Source organism: Capricornis sumatraensis, chromosome 6 (genome assembly GCF_032405125.1).
Source record: "Capricornis sumatraensis isolate serow.1 chromosome 6, serow.2, whole genome shotgun sequence".
NCBI classification, from domain to species: domain Eukaryota; kingdom Metazoa; phylum Chordata; class Mammalia; order Artiodactyla; family Bovidae; genus Capricornis; species Capricornis sumatraensis.
This window is the reverse complement of record NC_091074.1, coordinates 37,643,002-37,666,245: the sequence shown is the minus strand read 5'-3', so window position 1 is coordinate 37,666,245 and position 23,244 is coordinate 37,643,002. Positions and strand designations below refer to the sequence as shown.

General features: G+C 39.7%; 1 protein-coding gene across 1 annotated transcript in view; it reads right to left on the bottom strand.

Annotated features, from left to right (window-relative positions):
* FREM1 (FRAS1 related extracellular matrix 1) overlaps positions 1 to 23,244 on the bottom strand; it is a 157,132-nt gene that overhangs the window by 107,455 nt on the left and 26,433 nt on the right. Inside the window, exons 7-9 of the mRNA XM_068974274.1 lie at positions 17,718 to 17,849; positions 15,245 to 15,589; positions 8,474 to 8,616 (exon numbers count right to left, since the gene is read on the bottom strand). Of these exons, the coding sequence (XP_068830375.1) occupies positions 8,474 to 8,616; positions 15,245 to 15,589; positions 17,718 to 17,849 (620 nt within the window). The remainder of the gene's footprint in view (positions 1 to 8,473; positions 8,617 to 15,244; positions 15,590 to 17,717; positions 17,850 to 23,244) is intronic.

The following is a 23,244-nucleotide window of genomic DNA, read 5'->3' as shown; positions in this document are numbered from 1 at the left end:
TATCTTTTAAAACAACACAAGTAAAATCAGGTTATTCACATCCTTAAAGATCTAAAAAAAGATACAAGTGAAGTTATCTACAAAACAGAAATAGACCCACAGACATAGAAAACAAATTTATGGTTACCAAAGGGGAAAGGCAAGGGAGGGATAAATTAGGAGGCTAGGATGAACACATATACACTGCTATATGTAAAATAGATGACCACCAAGGACCTACTGTATAGCACAGGGAACTATTCTCAATAGTTTTTAATCTATCCAGGAAAAGAATCTGAAAAAGAATACACGTGTCTGCCCAGTCACGTCCGACTGTGTGTGACCCGAGGACTATAGCCTGCCAGACTCCTCTGTCCATGGGTTCCTCCTGGCAAGGATACAGGAGTGGTTTGCCATTTCCTCCACCAAGGGGTCTTCCCGACCCAGGGACTGAACCCACATCTCCTGTATCTTGTGCATTGGCAGGTGGATTCTTTACCCCTGAGCCACCTGGGAAGCCCCTGGAAAAGAATATATATACACAAATATGTGTAACTGAATAACTTGCTGTATACCTGAAATTAACACAACACTCTAACTATACTTCAGTAAAATTTGTTAAAACAAGAAAGTAAAAAGGAAATCTTAAACAACCACCCAGGAGGGATAGAATTACTCAACTCCCTAGCATGGTATTCAAGACCCTTCACAGTTTGGACATACTCTTTAACTTTGCTTTTGCTACCTTTTAACATGAGTCTAGCACCTTGCTTGCAGAAAGCAGACCCAGTCCTGGTTCCCAAACACGCCTCTCTGCTCTGGACCATGTTTTCTTTAGTCTGGAATGCTCTTATCCTGTTTTCTCTACCAACTCGATTCTTTCATCCTCTTGAGGGCTCTTCTTGAAATGTTTTCCAGTTTCTCAGTTGGATTTCATTTTTCTTGAATTTTCATTATCTCTTGACAAACACTATAATTTCATTGTCTTGCATTATTAGTTTGTAGTTTACATGTCATCTCTCCTAGACTGTAAGTTCCACAAGAGGAGGATCACAGTATAGTCCCACATGGAATGTGCCAGTGAATGGACAGTCCTGAGTATCCCACTTGGTAATTACCTATCTTGAACAAGTCATTCAAATTTTTCGAGTGTCCATTTTCTTATCTGTAAATTAGGCATAATATCAGCTCCACCACATCCAGCATGGTATTTTGTAGGTAGGAGGCACTTTATCATGTTTTCTCACTGAATGAGTCTACATGTCCTGTTTGTGATGTTAGGAATTTTCTCAAACATTCACAGCTTTAGATCTTGCAAGGAGGGCAAGGAGATTTTGCCAAACAGTTTTTATCATCACTTTTTTTTCTTTTTTTAAGAATAATCCATGCCTGGTTGGAAGAAAGCAATTACTCTCTCTTGAAATGGAACATTTGCTTGGCATCATGAAAGTCTGATGCATGAAAGTATTAATATTCTTCTCCTGGTTTTGATGTATTTAATATTGTCACTGAAACACAGATCAGCAATGCCAATTTTTTCTAAGAAAGTGGTGTTCACAAGAACCAATTTGAAAATGAAGAGAATTCCTTTTTAAAATTAACATACAAAGCAAAAATTAAAACATAGTTAAGCTTTTGCTATAATATAAAAAAGACTGGATCATCAGCTCAGCCACCTACAAGCTTTTGCTGCCTGGGGCAAATCATTTAACCCCTTTGGGGCTCAGTTTTTCTTTCTGCACATTGGGAATAATAAGAATGGCTACTACAGTGAAGTGTTGTTAGGATCAAACAAGATATCTGACATCACAGAGAGTACCTGTTGGTAGGTGCTCAATAAATCAATTTCCTATCTCCATTCTTCATCACTTTTAGAAAAGCATATAGCATATTTCTTTGAGCTCCTTTTTTTGGTGGGGGGGAAGGCAAGAATACTGGAGTGGGTTGCCATCCCCTTCTCCAGGAGATCTTCCCAACCCAGGGATTGAACCCAGGTCTCCTGCATTGTAGGTGGACACTTTACCATCTGAGCCACCAGGGAAGTCAGAGAAGTCAGCTTCCCTGGTGGCTCAGATGGTAAAGCATCTGCCTGCAATGCGGGAGACCTGGGTTCAATCCCCGGGTTGGAAGATCTCCTGGAGAAGGAAATGGCAACCCACTCCAGTATTCTTGCCTGGAGAATCCCAGGGACGGAGGAGCCTGGTAGGCTACAGTCCCTGGGGTCACAAAGAGTCGGACACAACTGAGCCACTTCACTTCACTTCATAGCATATTTACTACTCCATTATGAAGTATTTCAATAATTAAAAACTAAACCCAGTTATCAAAATAATGGAACACAATGACAGTCATTTCTCTAGTTTCCTGGAATCTATGTCATGATTTTTTTTTCCAATTACAGTTTTTTGCTAATCTACAAAGTTCAGAAATTCTCTGTGGGACCTCCCAGTCATGGTGTGGATCAGTGAGGCTCCACTTAATTGAAAAACTGGATTTAATAAGGAAACAATACTTATTGTGCATTCAAAGAGACCATTTTCTATGCAAATTTATTCTCTAGTGTGCTCTTTGTACCAAAAGAATGTATAAGCAATGCTTTTTTACACCCCAGTAGTAATTCTTGGTGGGCCCATTTTTCAACATGCTTTATGATTGCCTAAGTTGATGTATCTTTACATATTTATGCATGTCCAAATAATTAGTGTATGTGTATTCTGTGGGTGAGAAAAAATCCAATTTTAACAAACTCCATAGAGAAATAAACTGTTCCCATTCTTACTGAAATTTGGTTGTAAAAAAGACCTAATTAAATACCCATTCCCACACAGTGGAAAACTCGTGTCCATACCGGTCACTGGGCTCTTGCCTGCTGCCTTCCTCTACATGCCTCCAGTCTACTGGAGGCAACAAGCACCCACTGACAGATTGGTGGGAAATCAGAAAATAAAGAAATAAATCAGTATATAAAATGACAATGAGTAACCTTGACCCTCAGAATACACGTCACAATATGACACTCCATCAGCTAGTATCTACCTTTCTTGTGAGCCTGGATTTTTGATCCCTTCTCTGCTCTGAGGTTTGACTCCTATCTGATTCCTTCTTCTTCATCTTCCTTTGAGACTGTGTGTGTGCATGCTAAGTTACTTCAGTCATGTCCGACTCCTTGCAAACCAATGGACTATAGCCCTCCAGGCTCCTCTGTGCATGGGATTCTCTAGGCAAGGATACTGGAGTAGGATGCCATGCCCTCCCCTCCAGGGGATGTTCCTGACCCAGGGATCCAATCTGCATCTCATGTCTTCTGCATTGGCAGGAGAGTTCTTTAACATTAGCACCACCAGGGAAGCCGATCCTTTGAGATTTTCAATGCTATTTTTCACCGACAGGAATTATCACTTCAGTTCAATTCAGTTCAGTCACTCAGTTGTGTCTGACTCTTTGTGACCCCATGGACCATAGAACACCAGGCTTCACTATACATCATCAACCCCCAGAGCTTGCTCAAACTCATATCCATCGCGTCAGTGATGCTATCCAACCATCTCATTCTCTGTCGTCCCGTTCTTCTCCTGCCTTCAATCTTTCCCAGCATCAGGGTCTTTCCAAATGAGTTATTTCTTTGCATCAGAAGGCCATGGTATTGGAGTTTCAGCTTCAACATAAGTCCTTCCGATGAATACTCAGGACTGGTTTCCTTTAGGATAGACTGGTTGGATCTCCTTGCAGTCCAAGGGACTCTCAAGAGTCTTCTCCAACACCACAGTTCAAAAGCATCCATTCTTGGGCACTCAGCTTTCTTTATGGTGCAACTCTCACATCTATACATGACTACTGGAAAAACCACAGCTTTGACTAGATGGACCTTTGTCAGCAAAGTAATGTCTCTGCTTTTTGATATGCTGTCTAGGTTGGTCATAGCTTTTCTTCCAAGGAGAAAGTATCTTCTAATGTCATGGCTGCAATCACCATCTGCAGTGATTTTGGAGCCCCATAAAATAAAGTCTGTCCCTATTTTCATGGTTTCTCCATCTATTTGCCATGGAGTGATGGGACCAGATGGCACAATCTTAGTTTTTTGAATGTTGAGTTTTAAGCCAACTTTTTCACCCTCCTCTTTCACTTTCATCAAGAGGCTCTTTAGTTCTTTGTTTTCTGCCATAAGGGTGGTGTCATCTGCGTATCTGAGGTTATTGATATTCCTCCCAGCAATCTTGATTCCAGCAGACCTGGGTCAGAGCATGTGGCATAAGCCCTCTTGAAGGAGGTCACCATTAACTCCACCATAGAGCCACCAGGCAGATGGCCCACAACCTCAGAACAATTATACCAAATAAATTCTGGCACTGGAATTATACCCAATGCTAGTTTTGTGCACTCCACTCTCCAGTCTGACTTCTGATAAATGCCCATCCCAGCTGCCTGTTCTCTCCACTGGTCACATTACATTTCCTTCCTCTCACTTCACACACAGGCCTTTGTGGTATCTGCTTCCTTTCTTTCAGTTTCTTAGTTCTCTTTCTTCTATTCTTATGTTTGGCTCTCTATTTTACTGCTAACATTATGCTCTCCTAGACTAAGACCTCAAGTGTAAGCTTTCTAAAGCTCTCTACTGAGAAGAATAAAGAAGAAAATATTTTCTTTTTATGGTCAGCTTTATTGAGGACTACTCTACATACAATGAACTGCATTCAATTTAAGTCTATAATTTGATGAGTTTTGACAATCATATATACCTGTGAAGATAACACTGCAATTAAGATACATAATATCTCCCATGGATTTGCTCTTTTTTTTGGTTGGTTGGTTGGTTTGATAGTATTTTACTGTATAGATATACCACAGGTTTTTAAACCAGTCTTCTGCTGATGAGTATTTTGGGTGCTGATACAAGCAACTTTACACTTAATAATCTAAGAAAATATGTTTCAAAACCAAATTGAGTAAGTGAGGCTTTATTTGGCAACAGTCATGATAGCCAAGATGGAAAGAGAGAGGGGCTCCTGGCTAATACTTTCTTGATGGGTAGGTAGATTGCTCAGTAGGACTATCCAGATGGGAAGGATAAGAGGAGGCAAGGGGCATCTCCACTTACACAACTTCCTCCCTGCTTTGACCAGAAACTTATGTGAGAAAATCTTTGGTCCCTGCCCCTATGAAAGGAATTATTCTAACAGTATGGCTGAAAAAATCCAGGGCTTGAGTTTAATCTTCAGTGACCCAGGAACCTTCTGTTCACAAAAGCTCCAATCAAGTAACCATTTCATCTGGTCTTATAGTTGAACAGCTGAAAATTACATTTTGTTGAATATTTTAAATACATTTTTATCTGTTGGACGTGACTAGATATTTGTACAAATTGAAGATGCAATCATCAAATAAACCAGGTAATCATTTGCATTCCTTAAGAATTGGAGTTTCAGTGATGATATAATTATAACATAGAAACTCTTAAGCGCACACATATATACAAAATAATTGTTTTGTTTTTATACACCACACTAATTCCTGAAAACTCTGAAAACTAAAGCTTTACACTTATTACCTCCCTATCTCACTTTTTCCCCAGTCCCTGCCAAATGGTTGGGTCTTTTTATTTCCTCCTAGTTTCATTACAAGTTGAAAGAACCAGTTAGTTTTAGAACCAACATACAATTCTTGGGGTTCTGCTCTGAGGCAGGTACCAAGATCTGAAGACACAGAGATAAATATATCAGGATCCCTGTCATTAATGAGCTCACCATTGATCCAATAAAATAAATAATGGCCTCACATTATAGTAACTTGGTATCAGATCATGTAAAAGGACCAGGTAGCCAAACCTGGGGAAATGGGAATAAGAGGATCAGAGAAGGATTCCTGGAGCAGATGATGTTATAGCTGAGAACTGGTCCACATCTAGAGAAGCTAAAGCTGCTAAAGACCAGAAGAGGGAGAGTTGGGAAAAAAAGAAAAAAACAACCAGATGAATTCTACTCAACATATTGCTTCTGTATCAATGAATTTGTATTTGTTGTTTAGTCACTTAGCTGTGTTCCACTCTTTGTGACCCCATGGACTGCAGCCCACTAGACTCCTCTGTCCTTGGGATTTCCCAAACAAGAATACTGGGGTGGGTTACATTTCCTTCTCCAGGGGATCTTCCTGACCCAGGGATCAAACCCGTGTCTCCTGCATCGGCAGGCAGATTCTTTACTACCGGCTACCAGGGAAGTCCATCAATGAATTTTATTTTATTTGTCCTTAAATAATTGTCCTCAAAGGTTGCAGTTAATTGCTTCTATTCTTAAGAAACCATGTGAGAGATTCGGAGAATAATCTAGTTCAAAAAAGATGAAAGTTGAAACAAAAGCAATGACAGTGGGTTGGGGTAAGTAGAGATAGATGAGAGAAATTTCTCAAGAAGGTTTAGTAATACTAGCTGACTGGTTACAGAGATAACTCAACAGAAAGAGGGTAGGGATGACTACAGAAATTCCAGTTACCGTGGCTTTGCATAGTTTTAGCGAAATAGGCTAAATGTCTTGTGAACATGTTGAGTTCAACATAAATGTAGAGATGTCAGGTACGGGTGTAGGTACACAAGTCTGAGCTGGAGGATATTTAGGAGTCAGAAAGTAGGTGGTACATGAAAACAGAGCAAAATTCTTTTTCTCCCCATTTCTCTCTCTCTTTATCCCTCTATCTCTCCTCATGTTCTCTCTCTCTCTTTCCAACCCTTCCCTTCTTTCTTTTCTCCCTCCCCATTCAACATAGGTTAAGAAGATAAATAAAAGCAGAGAAAAATATGATATGATTTCCTTAGAAGCACAACCATAATGGGGAATAAACATAACTGGATCTATAGAATTTAATGACTTATTTGTTAAGATTTACAAACAATTTTATTTCAGTAAAGTTTTCATTACTGCGGTCTTTACTAGAGAAAACTGACATCTATACAGGTGAGTACGAAAAATATGATCTATAAAATATGCAATAGCTGAAAAGTAAAAAGTAGTCCTGAATTTCCTATTTTCAAAAAGGCCTATAGTTTGCTAAAAGTGATATGGTATTCTAGTCAGAAACATAGCACAGTTGAATGGATACAACAGAAGATGTAGAAATAAATCCTACTAATAGTTTTCATTTTGGACTGTCAGATCAACTAAGATTTCAAGAAAAAAGGAATCAATAAGTGGCACAATTATATACTTTGATGAAAAGAGGAAGCTGTTCTACGTAAAGGAATTTTTTTTTAGTCAATAAGCAGACGAATTGAGAATTTCTTCATTCATTTTTCCAGTATTTCTTTTGGCAAGGAGCATCTACCTCCTTCAGTTTCTGAGCCGTGCATATCATTCCTCCCGATCATCCCCTTTTGTTACCTTTATCCTGGCAAACAGATGAATAACCCAATCGTCTACATATTGGCTAATGTCAAGGACAGTAACACTATGAGATGATATTATACAACCAGTAGGGATCAGGTTCAAAATTTGTTTAGACCCCTGCATATGCTAACTTCTAAAATAAGAGGTATAAAATGCCCGGCAAAAAGAACCATACATAGTGTGTGTCATTTATTTTCAGAAGACATTTGTCCATCCCTACCACCAACTGCCCTCTCCTCACAAGATATCTACCCCTTTATAGCTGTCCAGACCCTTTTTTTCTGTAATTTCTACAGGATGATGGCTCCTTAAGCCTATTTTTGTATTCTGTATATTTAAATAAAATATTTGAGTGTTAATAAAACTCTTAGTTCTTCAAAAGCAACAATAAATAAAAGCAAATATATTCATTGAGTACTTACTAGGTGCCAGAAGGTTTACCATACTCATATGTATTATGTCGTAAGTTGTTTTATCTGTTTTACAGATAACGAAACTGAGGCACAGGTCAGTTAATGCCAAGGACAGGAGAAAAAGACAGTCCAACTACAGAACCTGTATTTTAACCACTACACATAAAATAAATCAGTGGGGTTTTTTTTTTAGTGTTATGAAGCAAGCAAATCTCTCTTCATAAAAGGGTTCCATAGTTAACTAACTTTGAAAACACTGCATACGTGGACATTTACGTAATCCACTTCAGTATTCTTGGGCTTCCCCTGTGGCTCAGCTGGTAAAGAATCCACCTGTAATGAGGGAGACATGGGTTTGATCCCTGGGTTGGGAAGATCCCCTGGAGAAGGGAACAGCATGCCACTCCAATATTCTGGCCTGAAGAATTCCATGGACTGTATAGTCCATGGGGTCGCAAAGAGTAGGACATGACTGAGTGACTTCCACTTTCTCATAGGTTTGAACAATGTGAACATAAGCTATTCACGTAAGTTTGGGGGAAAGTAAATATTAAAAAGCAGTTATATTGCAAGGAAATGGACTTAATTTTGCTTCTTCCATTGCTCCTCAAACTTTGCAATCTGTTTTCACAGAGTTTCTAATAATATCTTCCAGAACTGATATCTGTGGACAAGATTTTGGGAAAGTGTTCAGAGATGGACTCTTACCTGTGGCACTGAGAGATTTGGAGGTTCGTGGCTGTCCCACAGGACAAATTCAAATGAATCTTCAAAGATTTCTCCACCAAAGTGACGATAGTAAATGATGCCATTGAATAGATCCCTCTGAATGAAGCCAGGGACTGGATAGCCTATGGAGTCCACAAAATACCACATATCTTTGTAACTGTCTGTAGGTGTTGGGGTAAAATAATTTTGGATTTATCTACAAGTTTTTCTCCCTAATATGTTGCATGTACCCAAGGAGTATTTTGTTAAGTGTAGCTGATTTACAATATTGTGTTAGCTTCAGGTATATAGCAAAGTAATTCATATTTTTTTCCAGATTCTTTTCTACTATAGATTATTAGAAGATACTGAATATAGTTCCCTGTGCTATACAGTAAATCCTTAATGCTTATCAATTTTGTGTATAGTAGTTTGGTTGAGGAATCATTTTTTTTTTGAGGAATCATTATTAAATGCTCTTATCAAAGCAGAAGAAGAAGGAGGTGACAGCTTAGATGATAAGATGGCATCACTGACTCAATGGACATTAGTCTGAGCAAACTCTGGGAGACAGCAAAGGAAGGGAAGCCTGACATGCTGCAGTTCATGGGGTCAGTCTCAAAGAGTCAGACACAACTTAGTGACTGAACAACAAAAATCAAAGCTTATAAATAATAAAGCATAAAAATTAAAATTACTACCTCTGCCTTAGTATATAGAAAAATTAGCATCAGACAAATATTTTCAAGAAACAGTCTTAAAGTCAGCCAAGATGGCAGAGGAGAAAAAGACCCTGAGCTCACTTCCTCTCATGGGCATACCAAAATTATAACTATCTTCAGAACACCCATCAGTGAAAAAGTCCAGAACATACCAGAGGAGATCTACAATCAAGGTTATAAAGAAGAAACCACAATAAGGTTGGTAGGAGGACTACAGTCACAATATAGTCGAGTATCATACCCCAGGCTGGGCAATACACGTACAGGAGAATAATTACAAGTGCAGAGTTTCTCTCAAAGGACTCCAAGTCTAAGCCCAGGGATCCTGCACTTGGGAAGATGAGTCTCCAGGGCATTTGACTTTGAGGACCTATAGGGTTATTTCTGATAATCCCAGACAGCTGGGGGAAATAGAGTGTGTGCATGCACACTCAGTCATGACTGACTCTTTGCAACCCCCTGGACTGTAGCCTGCCAGGCTCCTCTGTCCATGGGATTCTCCAGGGAAAACTACTGGAGTGGGTTGCCGTTTCCTCTGCCAGGGGATCTTCCTGACCCATGATCCATGGGTCTCCTACATCTCCTGCATTGGCAGGCAGATTCTTTACCACTGCACCACCTTGGACATGGGGGAAATACAGACATCACTCTTAAAAGGCACACCAAGAATCTCACATGCCTCAGGACCCAGGGAAGAAGCAGTAATTTGGCAGAAGTCTAGGTCAGAAATTAAAAGATGCTTGCTCCTTGGAAGAAAAGCTATGACAAATTTAGACAGCATATTAAAAAGCAGAAACATGACTTTGCTGACAAAGGTTCATCTAGTCAAAGCTATGGTTTTTCCAGTGGTCATGTATGGATGTGAGAGTCGGACCATGAAGAAAGCTGACCACCAAAGAACTGGTGCTTTTGAACTGTGGTGTTGGAGAAGACTCTTGAGAGTCCCTTGGACTGCAAGGAGATGAAACCAGTAAATCCTAAAGGAAATCAGTCCTGAATATTCATTGGAAGGACTGAGGCTGAAGCTGCAATACTTTGGCCATGTGATGCAAAGAGCCAACTCATTGGAAAAGACCCTGATCCTGGGAAAGACTGAAGGCAGAAGGAGAAGAGGATGGCAGAGGATGAGATGGGTGGATGGCATCACTGACTTGATGAATGAGTATGAGCAAGCTCTGGGAGCTGGTGATAGATAGGGAAGCCTGGCGTGCTACAGTCCATGGGGTCACAAAGAGTTGGACACGACTGAGAGATTGAACTGAACTGAACTGGGCTGAACTTGACTATGCTAGATTGAACTGAACTGGACTGGACTGAACTGAAGTGGACTGAACTGGGTCAGAACCACTTGCTTGTCTAGGAGAACCTCCTGGAGAGACAGGAACAACCACAGTTCACTCTGGGGACACAGATACTGGCAGCAGTCATTTTTGGGAACCTGTTCTACCACACAGACACTGGCTCTAGCAAGCACCACTGTGGAATCCTCCTTGTAGCTTATTAGGGCCAAGACCAAGCCCTGATCCAGGCCACAGGCCTGGGGGCTCCAGTGCTGGGATGTCTTAGGCCAAGCAACTAACTGGGTAGGGACACAACCTCATTCAGGCTGTCTTAGGACCTCCTGAGCCAACAGTTGCCTCTGGACACAGCCCTGCCCACATGACCCAACTCCAGCCATCTATGGGTAGACATCAACTCTAGAATAGCCTGGACCCCAGACCCATTCTCCAGGGAGCCTGCTGTAGCTTCTGAACTAGTTGTATCCACCAGTGGGCAGGTAACAACTGCATAAAACCCCAGATATGCAGCCTGCAAACACAGCCTGATCAACCAGACCATGGTCCTGTCCACTAGCAAGCCAACACAAGATTCAGGACTCCCCAGACCCTGCACTCAACAGTGTCAGGAAGTAGTCCCACACACCAGTGATGCAAAACCAGCTCTAGGTCCCCTAGGTTCTATAACTAGACTCTAGTATCTGACTCTGCCTGCCAGTGGGCCACACTAGCCCTAGGACCTGGTTCTACCCACCACTGGGTGGTAACAGCCCCAGAGTCTCCTGCGTCTTGACCCAACCCAACAATAAGCCAGCACTAGTACCACCTTGTGACCTGGTCCCACCAACCAACAGCCAGCAACCTCCATGCAATGCAGGGCCTGGCAACCAACTGGACAGGGACTAAACCAAGCATATTAGACTGTCTACATAGTCAGCCCAGCACAATAGGAAGACACGCACATCCCCTAGAGCATATCGCTCGGGTGATGAGAGGGCGATGTGTTGCTAGGACACATATGATATCTCCTACAAAGGGCTGCTTCTCCAAGGTCAGAAAGAATAACCAACCTACCAGATACATAAAAATAAAAACAGCAATCTAGGTAAAAGGAGGCAATAAAGGAATGTGTTTCAAACAAATAAGATAAAACCCCATAAGAATAACTAACCAAAATAGAGATAGGCAATCGACCTGAGAAAGGGTTCAAGGTAGTGATTATAAAGATAATCAAATAACCCAAGAGAAAAATGGATGCACAGCATGAGAAATTTTTTTAATGAAAAGTTAAAAAACATGAAGGACAACCAGACAGAGGTGAAGAATACAATAACTGAAGTGAAAAATATCCTAGAAGGAATCAAGAGTAGACTAAATGATATAAAGGAACTGGAAGCGTGCTGGAAGACAGAGTAGTAGAAACCACTGATGCTAAGTAGACAAAAGAAAAAAGATGAAAAGAAATAAGGACAATTTGAGAGACCTCTGGGACAACATCAACCCCCTAAGTGAGAGAGAACCTATCAACATATTTGAAGACATGTCAAAAACTTCCCTAACCTGGTAAAGAAAACAGCTATCTAAGTTTAGGGAGTACAGGGAGTCCTATATAGGATTCACTCAAAGAGGAACACACCAAGACACATTATAATTATAATGGCAAAATTAAACATAAAGGCAGAATATTAAAAGTGGCAAGGGAAAATCATCAAATAATTTATAAAGGAACCCTACATAAAGCTATCAGGTGAATTTCAACAAAAATTCTGCAGGCCAAAAGAGAGTGGCACAATATATTTAAAGTGATGAAAAAGAAAAACCTACAACCAAGAATATTCTACCCAGCAAGACTCTTGTTCAGATTTGATGGAGAGATCAACAGGCAAACAGAAGATAAGCGTTCAACACCACCAAACCAGCTTAACAAGAAGTGTTGAAGGAATTTTAAGAGAAAAATAAAATACCACAACTAGAAACATGAAAATTGCAAAAGGAAAATGCTCATTAGTAAAGGTAAACATACAGCACAAAGTTAGTAAGCCATTCACGCACAAAGATATGAGGAAGATTAAAAAACAAAAGTGGTAAAATCATCTACATCCACAATAAGCAGTTAAGGGATTCATAAAACAATTGGATGTAATATATGACATCAAAAGGGCTTCTCTGGTGGCTTAGCAGTAAAGAATCTGCCTGCCAACACAGGAGACATAGGTCCAATCCCTGGGTCAGAAAATCCTCTGGAGAAGGAAATGGAAACCCACCTCATTATTCTTGCCTTGGAAATCCCATGGACAGAGGAATCCATGGGGTTGCAAGGGTTGGACACAACTTAGCAACTAAACCACCACCATGACATCAAAAGCAGTGAGGAGAGAAGAGTACAGGGTTATTAAAATATATCTGATATTAAGACACTGATGAAAGAAACTGAAGACAACACAAACAGAGGAAAAGATATATCATGTTCACGTACTGGAAGAATTAAAATTGTTAAAGTGACCATATTACCCAAGACGATCTACAGATTCAATGTAATCCCTATCAATATACCAAGGGCATTTTTCACATAACTAGAACAAATAAGTTTAAATTTTGTATGGAAACAGCAAACTCCAGATTGTCAAAGCAATCTTGAGAAAGAACAGAGCTGGAGGAAACACACAATGACTTCAGACTGTACTACAAAGCTACAGTAATCAAAACAGTGTGATACTGGCACACAGCAGACACACAGATTAATGGAAAAAAACAGAGAACCCAGAGATAAACCCATGCACTTATACTCAATTAATCTGCAACAAAGAAGGCAACACTATACAATGGAGAAATGACACTCTCTTCAATAAGTGGTGCTGGGAAAACTGGACAGTTATGTGTAAAACAATGAAATTAGACCATTCTCTAACACCATATGGCTTTCCTGGTGGTTCAGATGGTAAAGAGTCTTCCTGCAGTGCAGGAGAACCAGGTTCGATCCCTGGGTCAGGAAGATCCCCTAGACAATTCTTGCCTGGAAAATACCATGGACAGAGGAACCTGGCGGGCTACAGTTCATGGGGTCACAAAGAGTTGAACACAACTGAGCTTTGAACTAATATCATAGACAAAAATAAGCTCAAAATGGATTATAGACCTAAATGTAAGACCTGAAACCATAAAACCCCTGGAAGAAAACTCAGGCAGAACACTCTTTGACATAAACTATACTGAGGTTTTTTTTTTGGCTCTGTCTCCTAAAACAAAAATAAACAAATTGTACCTAGTTCAACTTAAAAGTGCAATGAAAGAAACTATCACCACAACAAAAAGACAGTCTACTGAATGGGAGAAAATATTTGCAAATAATATGACAAATAAGGGATTAAAATCCAAAATACACAAATGGCTCATATAACTCAATAGCAAAGTAACAAAAAAACCCAATTAAAAAATGGCAGAAGTCTAGAATAGACATTTTTCCACATAAGATTTAGAGATTGCCAACAAGCAGATGAAAAGATGCTCAATACCACTAATCATCAAAGAAATGCAAATGAGATATCATTTCACACCTGTCAGAATGGCCATCACAAGTAAGAAATGGCTAACACAAATAACAAATGCTGGCAAGAATGTGAAGAAAAGGAAACCTTGTACACTCTTGGTGGGATGTAAATTGATATAGCTACTGTGGAAAGCAATATGAAAATTTCTTTAAAAAACTAGACATAGAATTTACCATATATCCCAGCAACTCCACTCCTAGATATACAGTTGAAAAAAGTGAAAACACTAATTTGAAACGATATATGCACCCCAATGTATATTGCAGCACTATTTACAATTGCCTCAATATGGAAGCAACCCAAGTGGACATTAATAAACGAACGGTCAAAGATGTGCCATTCACACACACACACACATAATGGAATACTACTCAGCTATTAAAAACAATGAAATTATGCCACTTAAAACAACACAGATGAACTTGAAAGCTATTATGATAAATGAAATGTCAACCAGAGAAAGGCAAATTCTATATATCACTTACATGTGGAATCTAAAAAGTAGAACAAGTGGTGAATGTAACAAAAAAAAGAAACAGACTCACAGATACAGAGAACAAATGAGTGACTACCGGTGGGGAGAGTGAAGGGAGAGGGGCAATATAGGGGTATGGGATTAAGAAGTACCAACTGCTGTGTCCACTACTATGCATAAAATAAAGCAGCTTCAAAATACATTATACAACACAGGGAATATAACCATATTTTATAATAACAATAAATGGAGTATAACATTCTAACATTGTGGATCACTATGCTGCACACCTAAAACATGTAATATATAGTGCGTCAACTATACCTCGATTTTTTAAATAATCTATTAAAAATAAAATCAAATATGTTTAAAAAACAAATAGTCTTAGGTAAAACTGCTTGACGCCTATTTTGTCAAGCTCCTTACCTATCTACTTCAAAAAGTAGTTGTGAAATTATTCTAACAAAGTGTAAATAAAAGTTTTCATGAAACTTTTTATCAATAATCTAGAATAGGTCAAAATATCTCTTCAACCTTATTTGTCCTATCACCTTATATCATAGACTTAATTTTTCATAGTGTAATGGTTACCTTGAGGCCCAGTTCCAGATGGATAGATCAACTTAACCTAAGTCTCAGTCTTCCCATCTGTGAAATGGGAATAATAATAATAGCATCTTACCTCATAGACTTGATGTCTCTTTTAGCACAAATTCTGACACAAGTGATCTTAACTGCCCAGGACTCACCTATCAGTCCTGGCGCTGGTTTCTTCATGATCTCTCCAGCTTGTGGGGGTTTCGTGATATTAAAGAAGATGTAGTCATCACTGGAGTCCATGTCTGAAGCTCTCAGCATGGAACCCTGAATTAGTATGGTCTGCCCCTCTTCCAGTTCAATCACAACATTTGTTATGAGGAATGGCGGACTGTCATCTTTGGGCAAGATGTTGATGGGAAACTTATGTTGGATGCTGTGTTCGCTGTCAAATATCCTGAAGACCACAAAGTCTTTGGTGGAGTCACTGTCATCATGATGATATCGAACGACTCCAGCCTGAAGGTCAGCCACAGTGAAGAGAAACCCTTTCCCCCCTGATGGAAAAAACAGAGATGAGGCAAAATGAGAAAGATATGGAGGCAGCAGGTTAGTAAAAGCAGCACTACAGGAGCGGGTGTGAAATGGAAAGTAGGGCAGCCAATACTTTCCTCACCTGGAAAAGCCATAGATGGTTTAGTGGGCTCTGGGGCTTCAAAGACCCAGTTTTGAATACTAGCTAGTTGTAACACTTATTAGCAGGGTGGACTTAGGCAAGGTATTTAATTTATTTGAGACCCATATATAAAACAGAGATAATACCTACCTAACATTCCCTCTTAAGAATGAGAGAGCTCAAACATAGTGTATCTACAATAAGTATTAGTTGTTCTTCAATTCATTGTTATCAGCCGACAGCACTTCTTAGAGTAGTGGCTGCGAACTAGCAACATCAGCACGATTTGGGAAGTCATTAAAAATGCAAGTTCTCAGGCCCTACCCCAGACCTACTGAATCAGAAATTCTGCTACTGGAACTCAGCAATCCATGTTTTATCAAGCCCTCCAGGAGTCTAATGCATGCTAACGTTTGCGAATCACTGGCTTAATGACCAAGAGCTTGAGCTGTGGTGGCAAATGGCTTGAGTTCACATACCAGCTCAGCCACTTTCTAGACCTTAGACAAGTCAATTTCTCTTAGTCTCAGGTTCTCATTTGCAAAGTAAGAATAATAGTACCTTGCTTCCTAAAGTGGGTGTGTGATAAAGTATGTAGAATGCTTTGCACAATTGGGCACAAAGTAAATGTTTAATAAATGTTTGTACTATTCTCTGCCTCCTCTGAGCCAGAATATCATTATGGAGTATGACTCTCTGCTTCATTTCTATAGTGTTGATAAACATTGCTTCACTCTGCACAAACTACTAATATTTCAATTCTTTCTGCAGATGGCCCATAGCTTTTCCCACTCCAGATGGTTTTATAGATTAAACATGAGTATAGTGAACACTATTGGTTACTTGCCCATCAGCCACTTTCTCCTCCTTCTCAGTACCAGAATCCTAGTCTTATTTGGAATGATGACATAACCATTTAAAAATACTCAGGTTCCCAGACTCTGTTGCACCTAGGGGATAGTATGCAACTAGGTAAGAGATGTAATTAGACTTCATTTCTTCAGGCTCCTAGGAACAGTTGTTACACAAAGCAAACTTGGATGGCATAGCTTTTTTTAATTCTTCTTTTTCTTTGTTCCTTCCCCTAATGCTCATTAGAAACCTAGATGTGTAGGTACCATTCTGTGACCACTGACAGGGCAGAAAAGAGCTGCTGACATCATAAATACAGAATATCCATCTCTATGTAACTTGTCACAAGAAGAAAGTAACTCTTGAGTTTAAGTTGCTGTAGTTGGAGTTTTCTTACATGCAACTGAATACCCATCGTAATTTATACATCCAGCTTGAGCTAAGCTCCCACTGTCCTAGCATTAGGCAAAAGAATTTATCATTTTTATTTCTATTTTATTTTTTTCAGAATTCCTAATCAAATACAGTGATAAACAAGAGTTCTCTTTCTGCTTTACAAATAGGTAAACTAAGACAACAACAGAATTAATTCCTCTGAGCTCCTTACAAGGAATAGACTATATTATTTTTAACTATGGATATTTTTATTAGGGCCATTACTTTAACTACTACCCTTATAATTATACATAACTACCACCACTTTACATAACTACTACCCTTATAATTATAAAACCACTTGTTTTAAACTATGGTAGCTGCTACTAATAACATAAGAGCATAATTATTACTAAAGTATTAACAACATGTTTTTCTGTTTTTCATTGCATTTCTCTGAACCAGAGAAATGAAAAGGACATATTTTGTCTTTAAACTGGGCTAAAATCATCAGTTAAGGAGTATATTTAGAAGGGTTCAAAAAGCAAATCTGAGATTTAAATAATGGCTCAAATATAAAATATCATTCATAAATGATCACCCATTGATTTGAGCATCTACTACAAACGTCAATGGTTTCAAGATCTCTGGACCTAGGGAATACGATAATTCATTGAGAAATGGAGCCCAAGAAATAGCATATATATCCTGTTAAATATGATTTGCTTTTGGAGAAAATAATTGTTGGGTTTAATTCTAAGTTACAAAGTTTGTTCTTTCACCTCTCACAGTAAGCCGTCCATGCTGCACGCCATCCACAGTGACTACCTGGACAGCATGAATGTCATCATTGTCCACAATCTGAAACTGTTCCCATGTGATGGCCCTAGACTGTCCCTCCAGGAGATTCAGACCTACAAGAGAAAACAAACAAACAAAAATGTCCTGCAAAGTTCTACAGCATGCCAAGATGACTACTTTAAGACAAGAGTAACAAATTTTCACCCACAAAACTAGGTAAAAATTGTATCTTCAAAAGCTTCTCAAGAAACTACAATTTAGCTTTAACATTTTTATTATTAGTAATATTAACTCTAACCTGATGACTGGTTCCTTATGAACTATCCTTTAGAAGCATAATGGTTCCAAAAATGAATACTAGAAAGAAATAACAGACGTTATGTTCACAAGGGTCTCTAGTTCAAAAATGTACACAAGGAATTTTTCAAAGGCTGCTTTCACATATTTTAAAATGGGCAAGAGTCAGAAGTGCTTTCACACATAAATTCTAAGAGCATAAGTAGCCCACAGGATAGAGTATTAAAGTGGTTAAATAGTCATTAACTGCACAAATACAGAGCTACTGTGCTAGGGCAGTGTTTAATGGTGTTAGACAGGAAGAGTCTGAAACTTTGTAATGAGGGCTGTGTTTTAGTGTAGACGCTAATAAGGAAGGGATTTTTGTAACTAAAGGAATTTAACAATAAAAGCTTCTCCTTGGACCCAGCATGCTGAAGGGAATGTGGGGAGAAAGGGAAGTGCTGCTCAGAGCCAAGAAGACAGAATCCAGACTGAACACCGCGGTTAGAGACAGGGAGCTGTAGTGCCATCACCCATCCCCATTACCCAACAGACTGAAGAGAACCTTGAAAGGTGGCAAAGCCTTTCAAAGAAACAAGTGTCTTGATGAATTATGGATTTCTCATGGTATAAGCCCAGTAGTGGGATTGTTGGGTCATATGGTAGTTTTGTTCCTAGTTTTTTAAGGAATCTCCATACTATTCTCCATAGTGGTTATATCTATTTTCCTTAATGTTTACTGCAGCACTACTTACAATAGCTAGGACTTGGAAGCAACCAAAATGCTCATCAACCAGTAAATGGATAAAGAAGTTGTGGTACATATATTCAATGGAATATTACTCAGCCATAAAAAGGAATGAATTTGAGTCATTTGAACTTAGGTAGGTGGACCTACAGCCTGTTATACACAGTGAACTAAGAAAGAGGAAAACAAATATCATACACTAACACACATATATGAATCTATTAAAAAATGGTAGTGATGAACCAATTTACAGGGCAGGAATAGAGATACAGACAGAGAATGAACTTGTGGACACAGTAGGGGAAGGAGAGGGTGGGATGAATCGAGTGCACAGAAGCATATACATTACTATGTGTAAAACAGATAGCTAGTGGGAAGTTGCTGTGTAACACAGGGAGCTAGCCTGGGGCTCTGTCATAAATTAGGGGGGTGGGATGTGGGGGGTGGGATGGGAGGGATTAAGAGGCAGGGTATATATATATATACTTAAGTATATATATATACACTTATGGCTGATTCACATTGTTGTACAGCAGAAAACACCACAACCTTGAAAAGTAATTTTCCTCCAATTAACAAAAAAAAAAGAAACGAGTGGATGAAATTTAAAGACTGTGTACTGGTAGACACAGTTAATGCATTAATGCTTCCCCTCAAATCTGCCTGGCTTCCCCTGCCCCTGATGTTGACAAATTGCCTGCTTTCTAGCCTGGCAGCTCCAACAAATTTCCCACAATCCCCACACAGTCAAGCCCTGGCCGCCATCATTGCTTCATCTTCTGATGTCGCTGCCTTCAACTGCCCACCAGACCAAGTTTTGGCATGACCTTCCCTGTGACCGTGGCCAGGTCTCACACCATGGGACTCAAGGAATTTGTACAGTGACTGCTGAGAAGAGCCAAGTGACACAATCCCGGACATGTGGGAAGTTAACCCCAGTGAGGCAACTGACTGAGGTGAGAGAAGAGATGGAAGATGCTGACACGTGGTTGTTCACCCCTTCCCAACCCCACCCCTGACTCTTCCCACACAGACTGTTTCCATCTCCTCCTGGAGACATCAGCACTACTGAGCGATAAGCTTTGTTTTCTTGTAAAACTACGACCAGCTCAGTCAAACCATCTTTCTATTTGCTACCCTCCAAATTCCCAACTTCCCTTCCCCTTAACCCAGATTTCAGTACAGGGTTAGTGCATATAATCTGCCTCAGGGGCTCTTTGCTAGGGAACCTGAGTTAAGACATACAGGAATACTGAAAGAAACAAAAAAAGAGAGAGAGAGAGAGGAAGGAGAGAGAGAGAGGAAGGAAAGCCAGAGAAGTGAGAGAGAAGAGAGTAGAAGGAAAGAAGGCAGGGAAGGAGGGATGAAGGGAGGACAATGGCTGGTAACAAGGATTTTGAAGTCGAGAGTGCACAGGACAGCACAGAACAAGGCATCATGGGATGCAGCAGAGGAGCAAGCAAGAACACTAGAAATTTATGTAGCAAGATATTGATGGTGACTATGTTTTGTGGTGGAGTAATGAATAATTTTATCCAACTACTATTATTTCATTCACTTATTCATTATTATTAACTCTACTTATTGTGCTTTCCAAGTTTTCAATGATCTTATATTAAGTTCATAATAATAAAATTTTATTTTAAAAAGAAATCTGATGTCCAAAGTAGTGAAAACCAGATCTGGAGCTCTTAACAGGCCTAGGTTTCTCAGATCACACATATACATGCAGACCATTAAGTCTCTATGCTGTATACTAAACTTTGCTGTTGTTCAGTTGCTAAGTCAGGTCCAGCTCTTTGCAACCCCATGAACTATAGCACACCAAGTTTCCTTCATTATCTCCTGGAGTCTGCTCAAATTCATATTTATTGAGTATTGAGTCAGTGATGCCATCCAACCACCTCATCCTCTGTCGCCCCCTTCTCCTCCTGCCCTCAATCTTTCCCCTCATTAGGGTCTTTTCCAGTGAGTTGGCTCTTTGCATCAGGTGGCCAAAGTATTGGAGTTTCAGTATCAGTCCTTCCAATGAATAGTCAGGGTTGATTTCCTTTAGGATTGACTGGTATGATCTCCTTGCAGTCCAAGGGACTCTCAAGAGTCTTCTCCAACACCACAATTCGAAAGCATCAAACTTTAGATCACCAATTCCTTCTTTTCTCTCATTATCCCTCAAGTAGAGGTAGAACAGGACAGAAAACCAGATTGTAAATGAAGGATGCCCAACTGATATTGTTCATCCCTACTGAAACTCACATATATATAAACACACACATGGTGTGTTACCCATGTGCAAGCACACACATACACACAGGTGCACAAAAGATAATCCATATAAGCTGCCACCTGAGGATTTAAATCAGACAGAGATATTTTCTGTGTTAAATGAACCTACCAGCACTGCTTGAATGCCATTGATGGTAACAGTGGGAAAGGGAAAAATCTTCACTTACATTTCACATTTACATCTGATCTAAGTATATACACTGCATTGTAAGTCTTCTCAGAAATGAGAAACAGTACAAAGCCTTCTTTTAAAAGAAGCAAAGCAAGAGGAAATTGACATGGCAGAGTAGGAGGATGCAGAATTTACCTCCCTTCTCCCTCCCACCTTATGAACACATCAAAAATACTTCTATACATGGAGCAATTCTCACTGGAAATGGACTGAAGACTGACAGAAAGACCCTTATGCAACCAAGGCTAAAAGAAAGTTGTGCAGGAAGGGAATAGAAGTAATCACAGAGGGGTCTACACCCCTAGGAGGGGCCACAGGACAGGGGGGGCATTACAAGGATGAAGATATTCCTGGGGAGTGAGTAGCTTGAACCATACACTGGGTGCACCAGCCCTGGGGTCAAATGGTGGGAAGATCATTGGCTGGTTTGAAAACCAGTAGGACAACAGGGCTTTAAGAGAGCTAGAGTCTACTCATGAAGAACCCGCACATTCTTGTTTACTCCCAGTATAAGACGGAGAAAGCAGATTGAAATTCCTCAGGACACTGGCTGGCTTCTCTCACAACTGCCTCAATGCATGCCCTGGCCCATGCTGAGTGCCCTTCCCAGCCCCACTTGCTCAGAGGCACAGCTCCCCACTAGAATGAGGCTGCTACAGCTGAGGAGAGGGCCCAGTTGTGGGGGATGGAGCTGGCTTGGGCCCAACCCTCACGGCTATTGCTCCAGTACCTTGGGACCTGGCCCTACCCCAATAGGGCGGTGGTGTTGGCAACTGAGCAGAGAAGCCCTGGCTCATACCTGGCTCTGGCTCCAGCTCCTCCGTCTCCAGCCGCAACACCTACCAAGTTGATAGAGACCACTATGCTTTCATATCAGATCCAGCACTCCCATGAAATCCACAGGGAACATGCGCAGACTGTACAGACATGTACAGACTGTTCCCACACAAGGACATACATTTAAGACCACGGTGGGTAACTTTTACTTCGTTTTATAGGACAGAAAAAGTTAACGAAAGCAGGAGCATGGAGAATTTTATTTCAAATGAAAGAACTAAAAAAAGAAACCTGTAAAAACCATCCAGTGAAACTGAGATGAATGAATTACCAGATAAAGAATTTAAAGATTAGTAATAAGAATGCTAACTGAGGGGAAAGAATAGATGAGCTAGAGAATCTGAAAAAGTCAAAACTGAAGTATACAATAACTGCAATGAAAAATACACTAGAAATAATTAACAGACTAAGTGACACACAGGACATATGGTGTTCTGGAAGATAGAATAATGGAAAATATCCAGTCAGAACAGCAAAAAAAAAACAAACTTTAAAAACTGAAAACAGTTTAAGGGACCTCTGGAACAACATCAAGCATAATAACATTTACATTACAGAGGTCCTAGCAGGAGAAGAGAGAACAAAAGAGGTCAAAGGATATTTGATGAAATTATGGCTGAAAACTTCCTGAACCTGAAGAAGGAAACAGATTTCCAGGTACCGGAAGCATAGAGTGTCCGAAACAAGATGAAACCAAAGAGAATCACACCAAAACATTTCATAATTAAAATGGCAAAAGTTAAAGAGAGAATTCTAAAGGCAGCAGGAAAAAAACAAAGAATCACATACAAGGGAACTCTCCTCCCCCAAGGCTATTTATTAATGGATTTTTCTGCAGAAACTTTGCAGGTCAAAAGGGAATGGTGTGATGTATCTAAAGTGCTACACCGGGAAAAACCTACAACCAAGGATATTTTATCCAGAAAGATTATCCTTCAGAATTAAAGGAGAGATAAAAAACTTATAAGCAAAAACTGAAAGAGTACATCAACATTAAACCAGTTCTTAAAGAGATGTTAAAGGCTCTTCTCTAAGTTGAAAAGAAACGAATGGGTTACAACAAGAGGTAAGAATTCATAAGAAAAGAAAATTCCACTAGTAAAGACAAATACATAGTAAAGGAAACTTGCACAGTAAAAGACACCATAAACAAAATGAAAAGACAACTTAGTGAATATACAAGCAT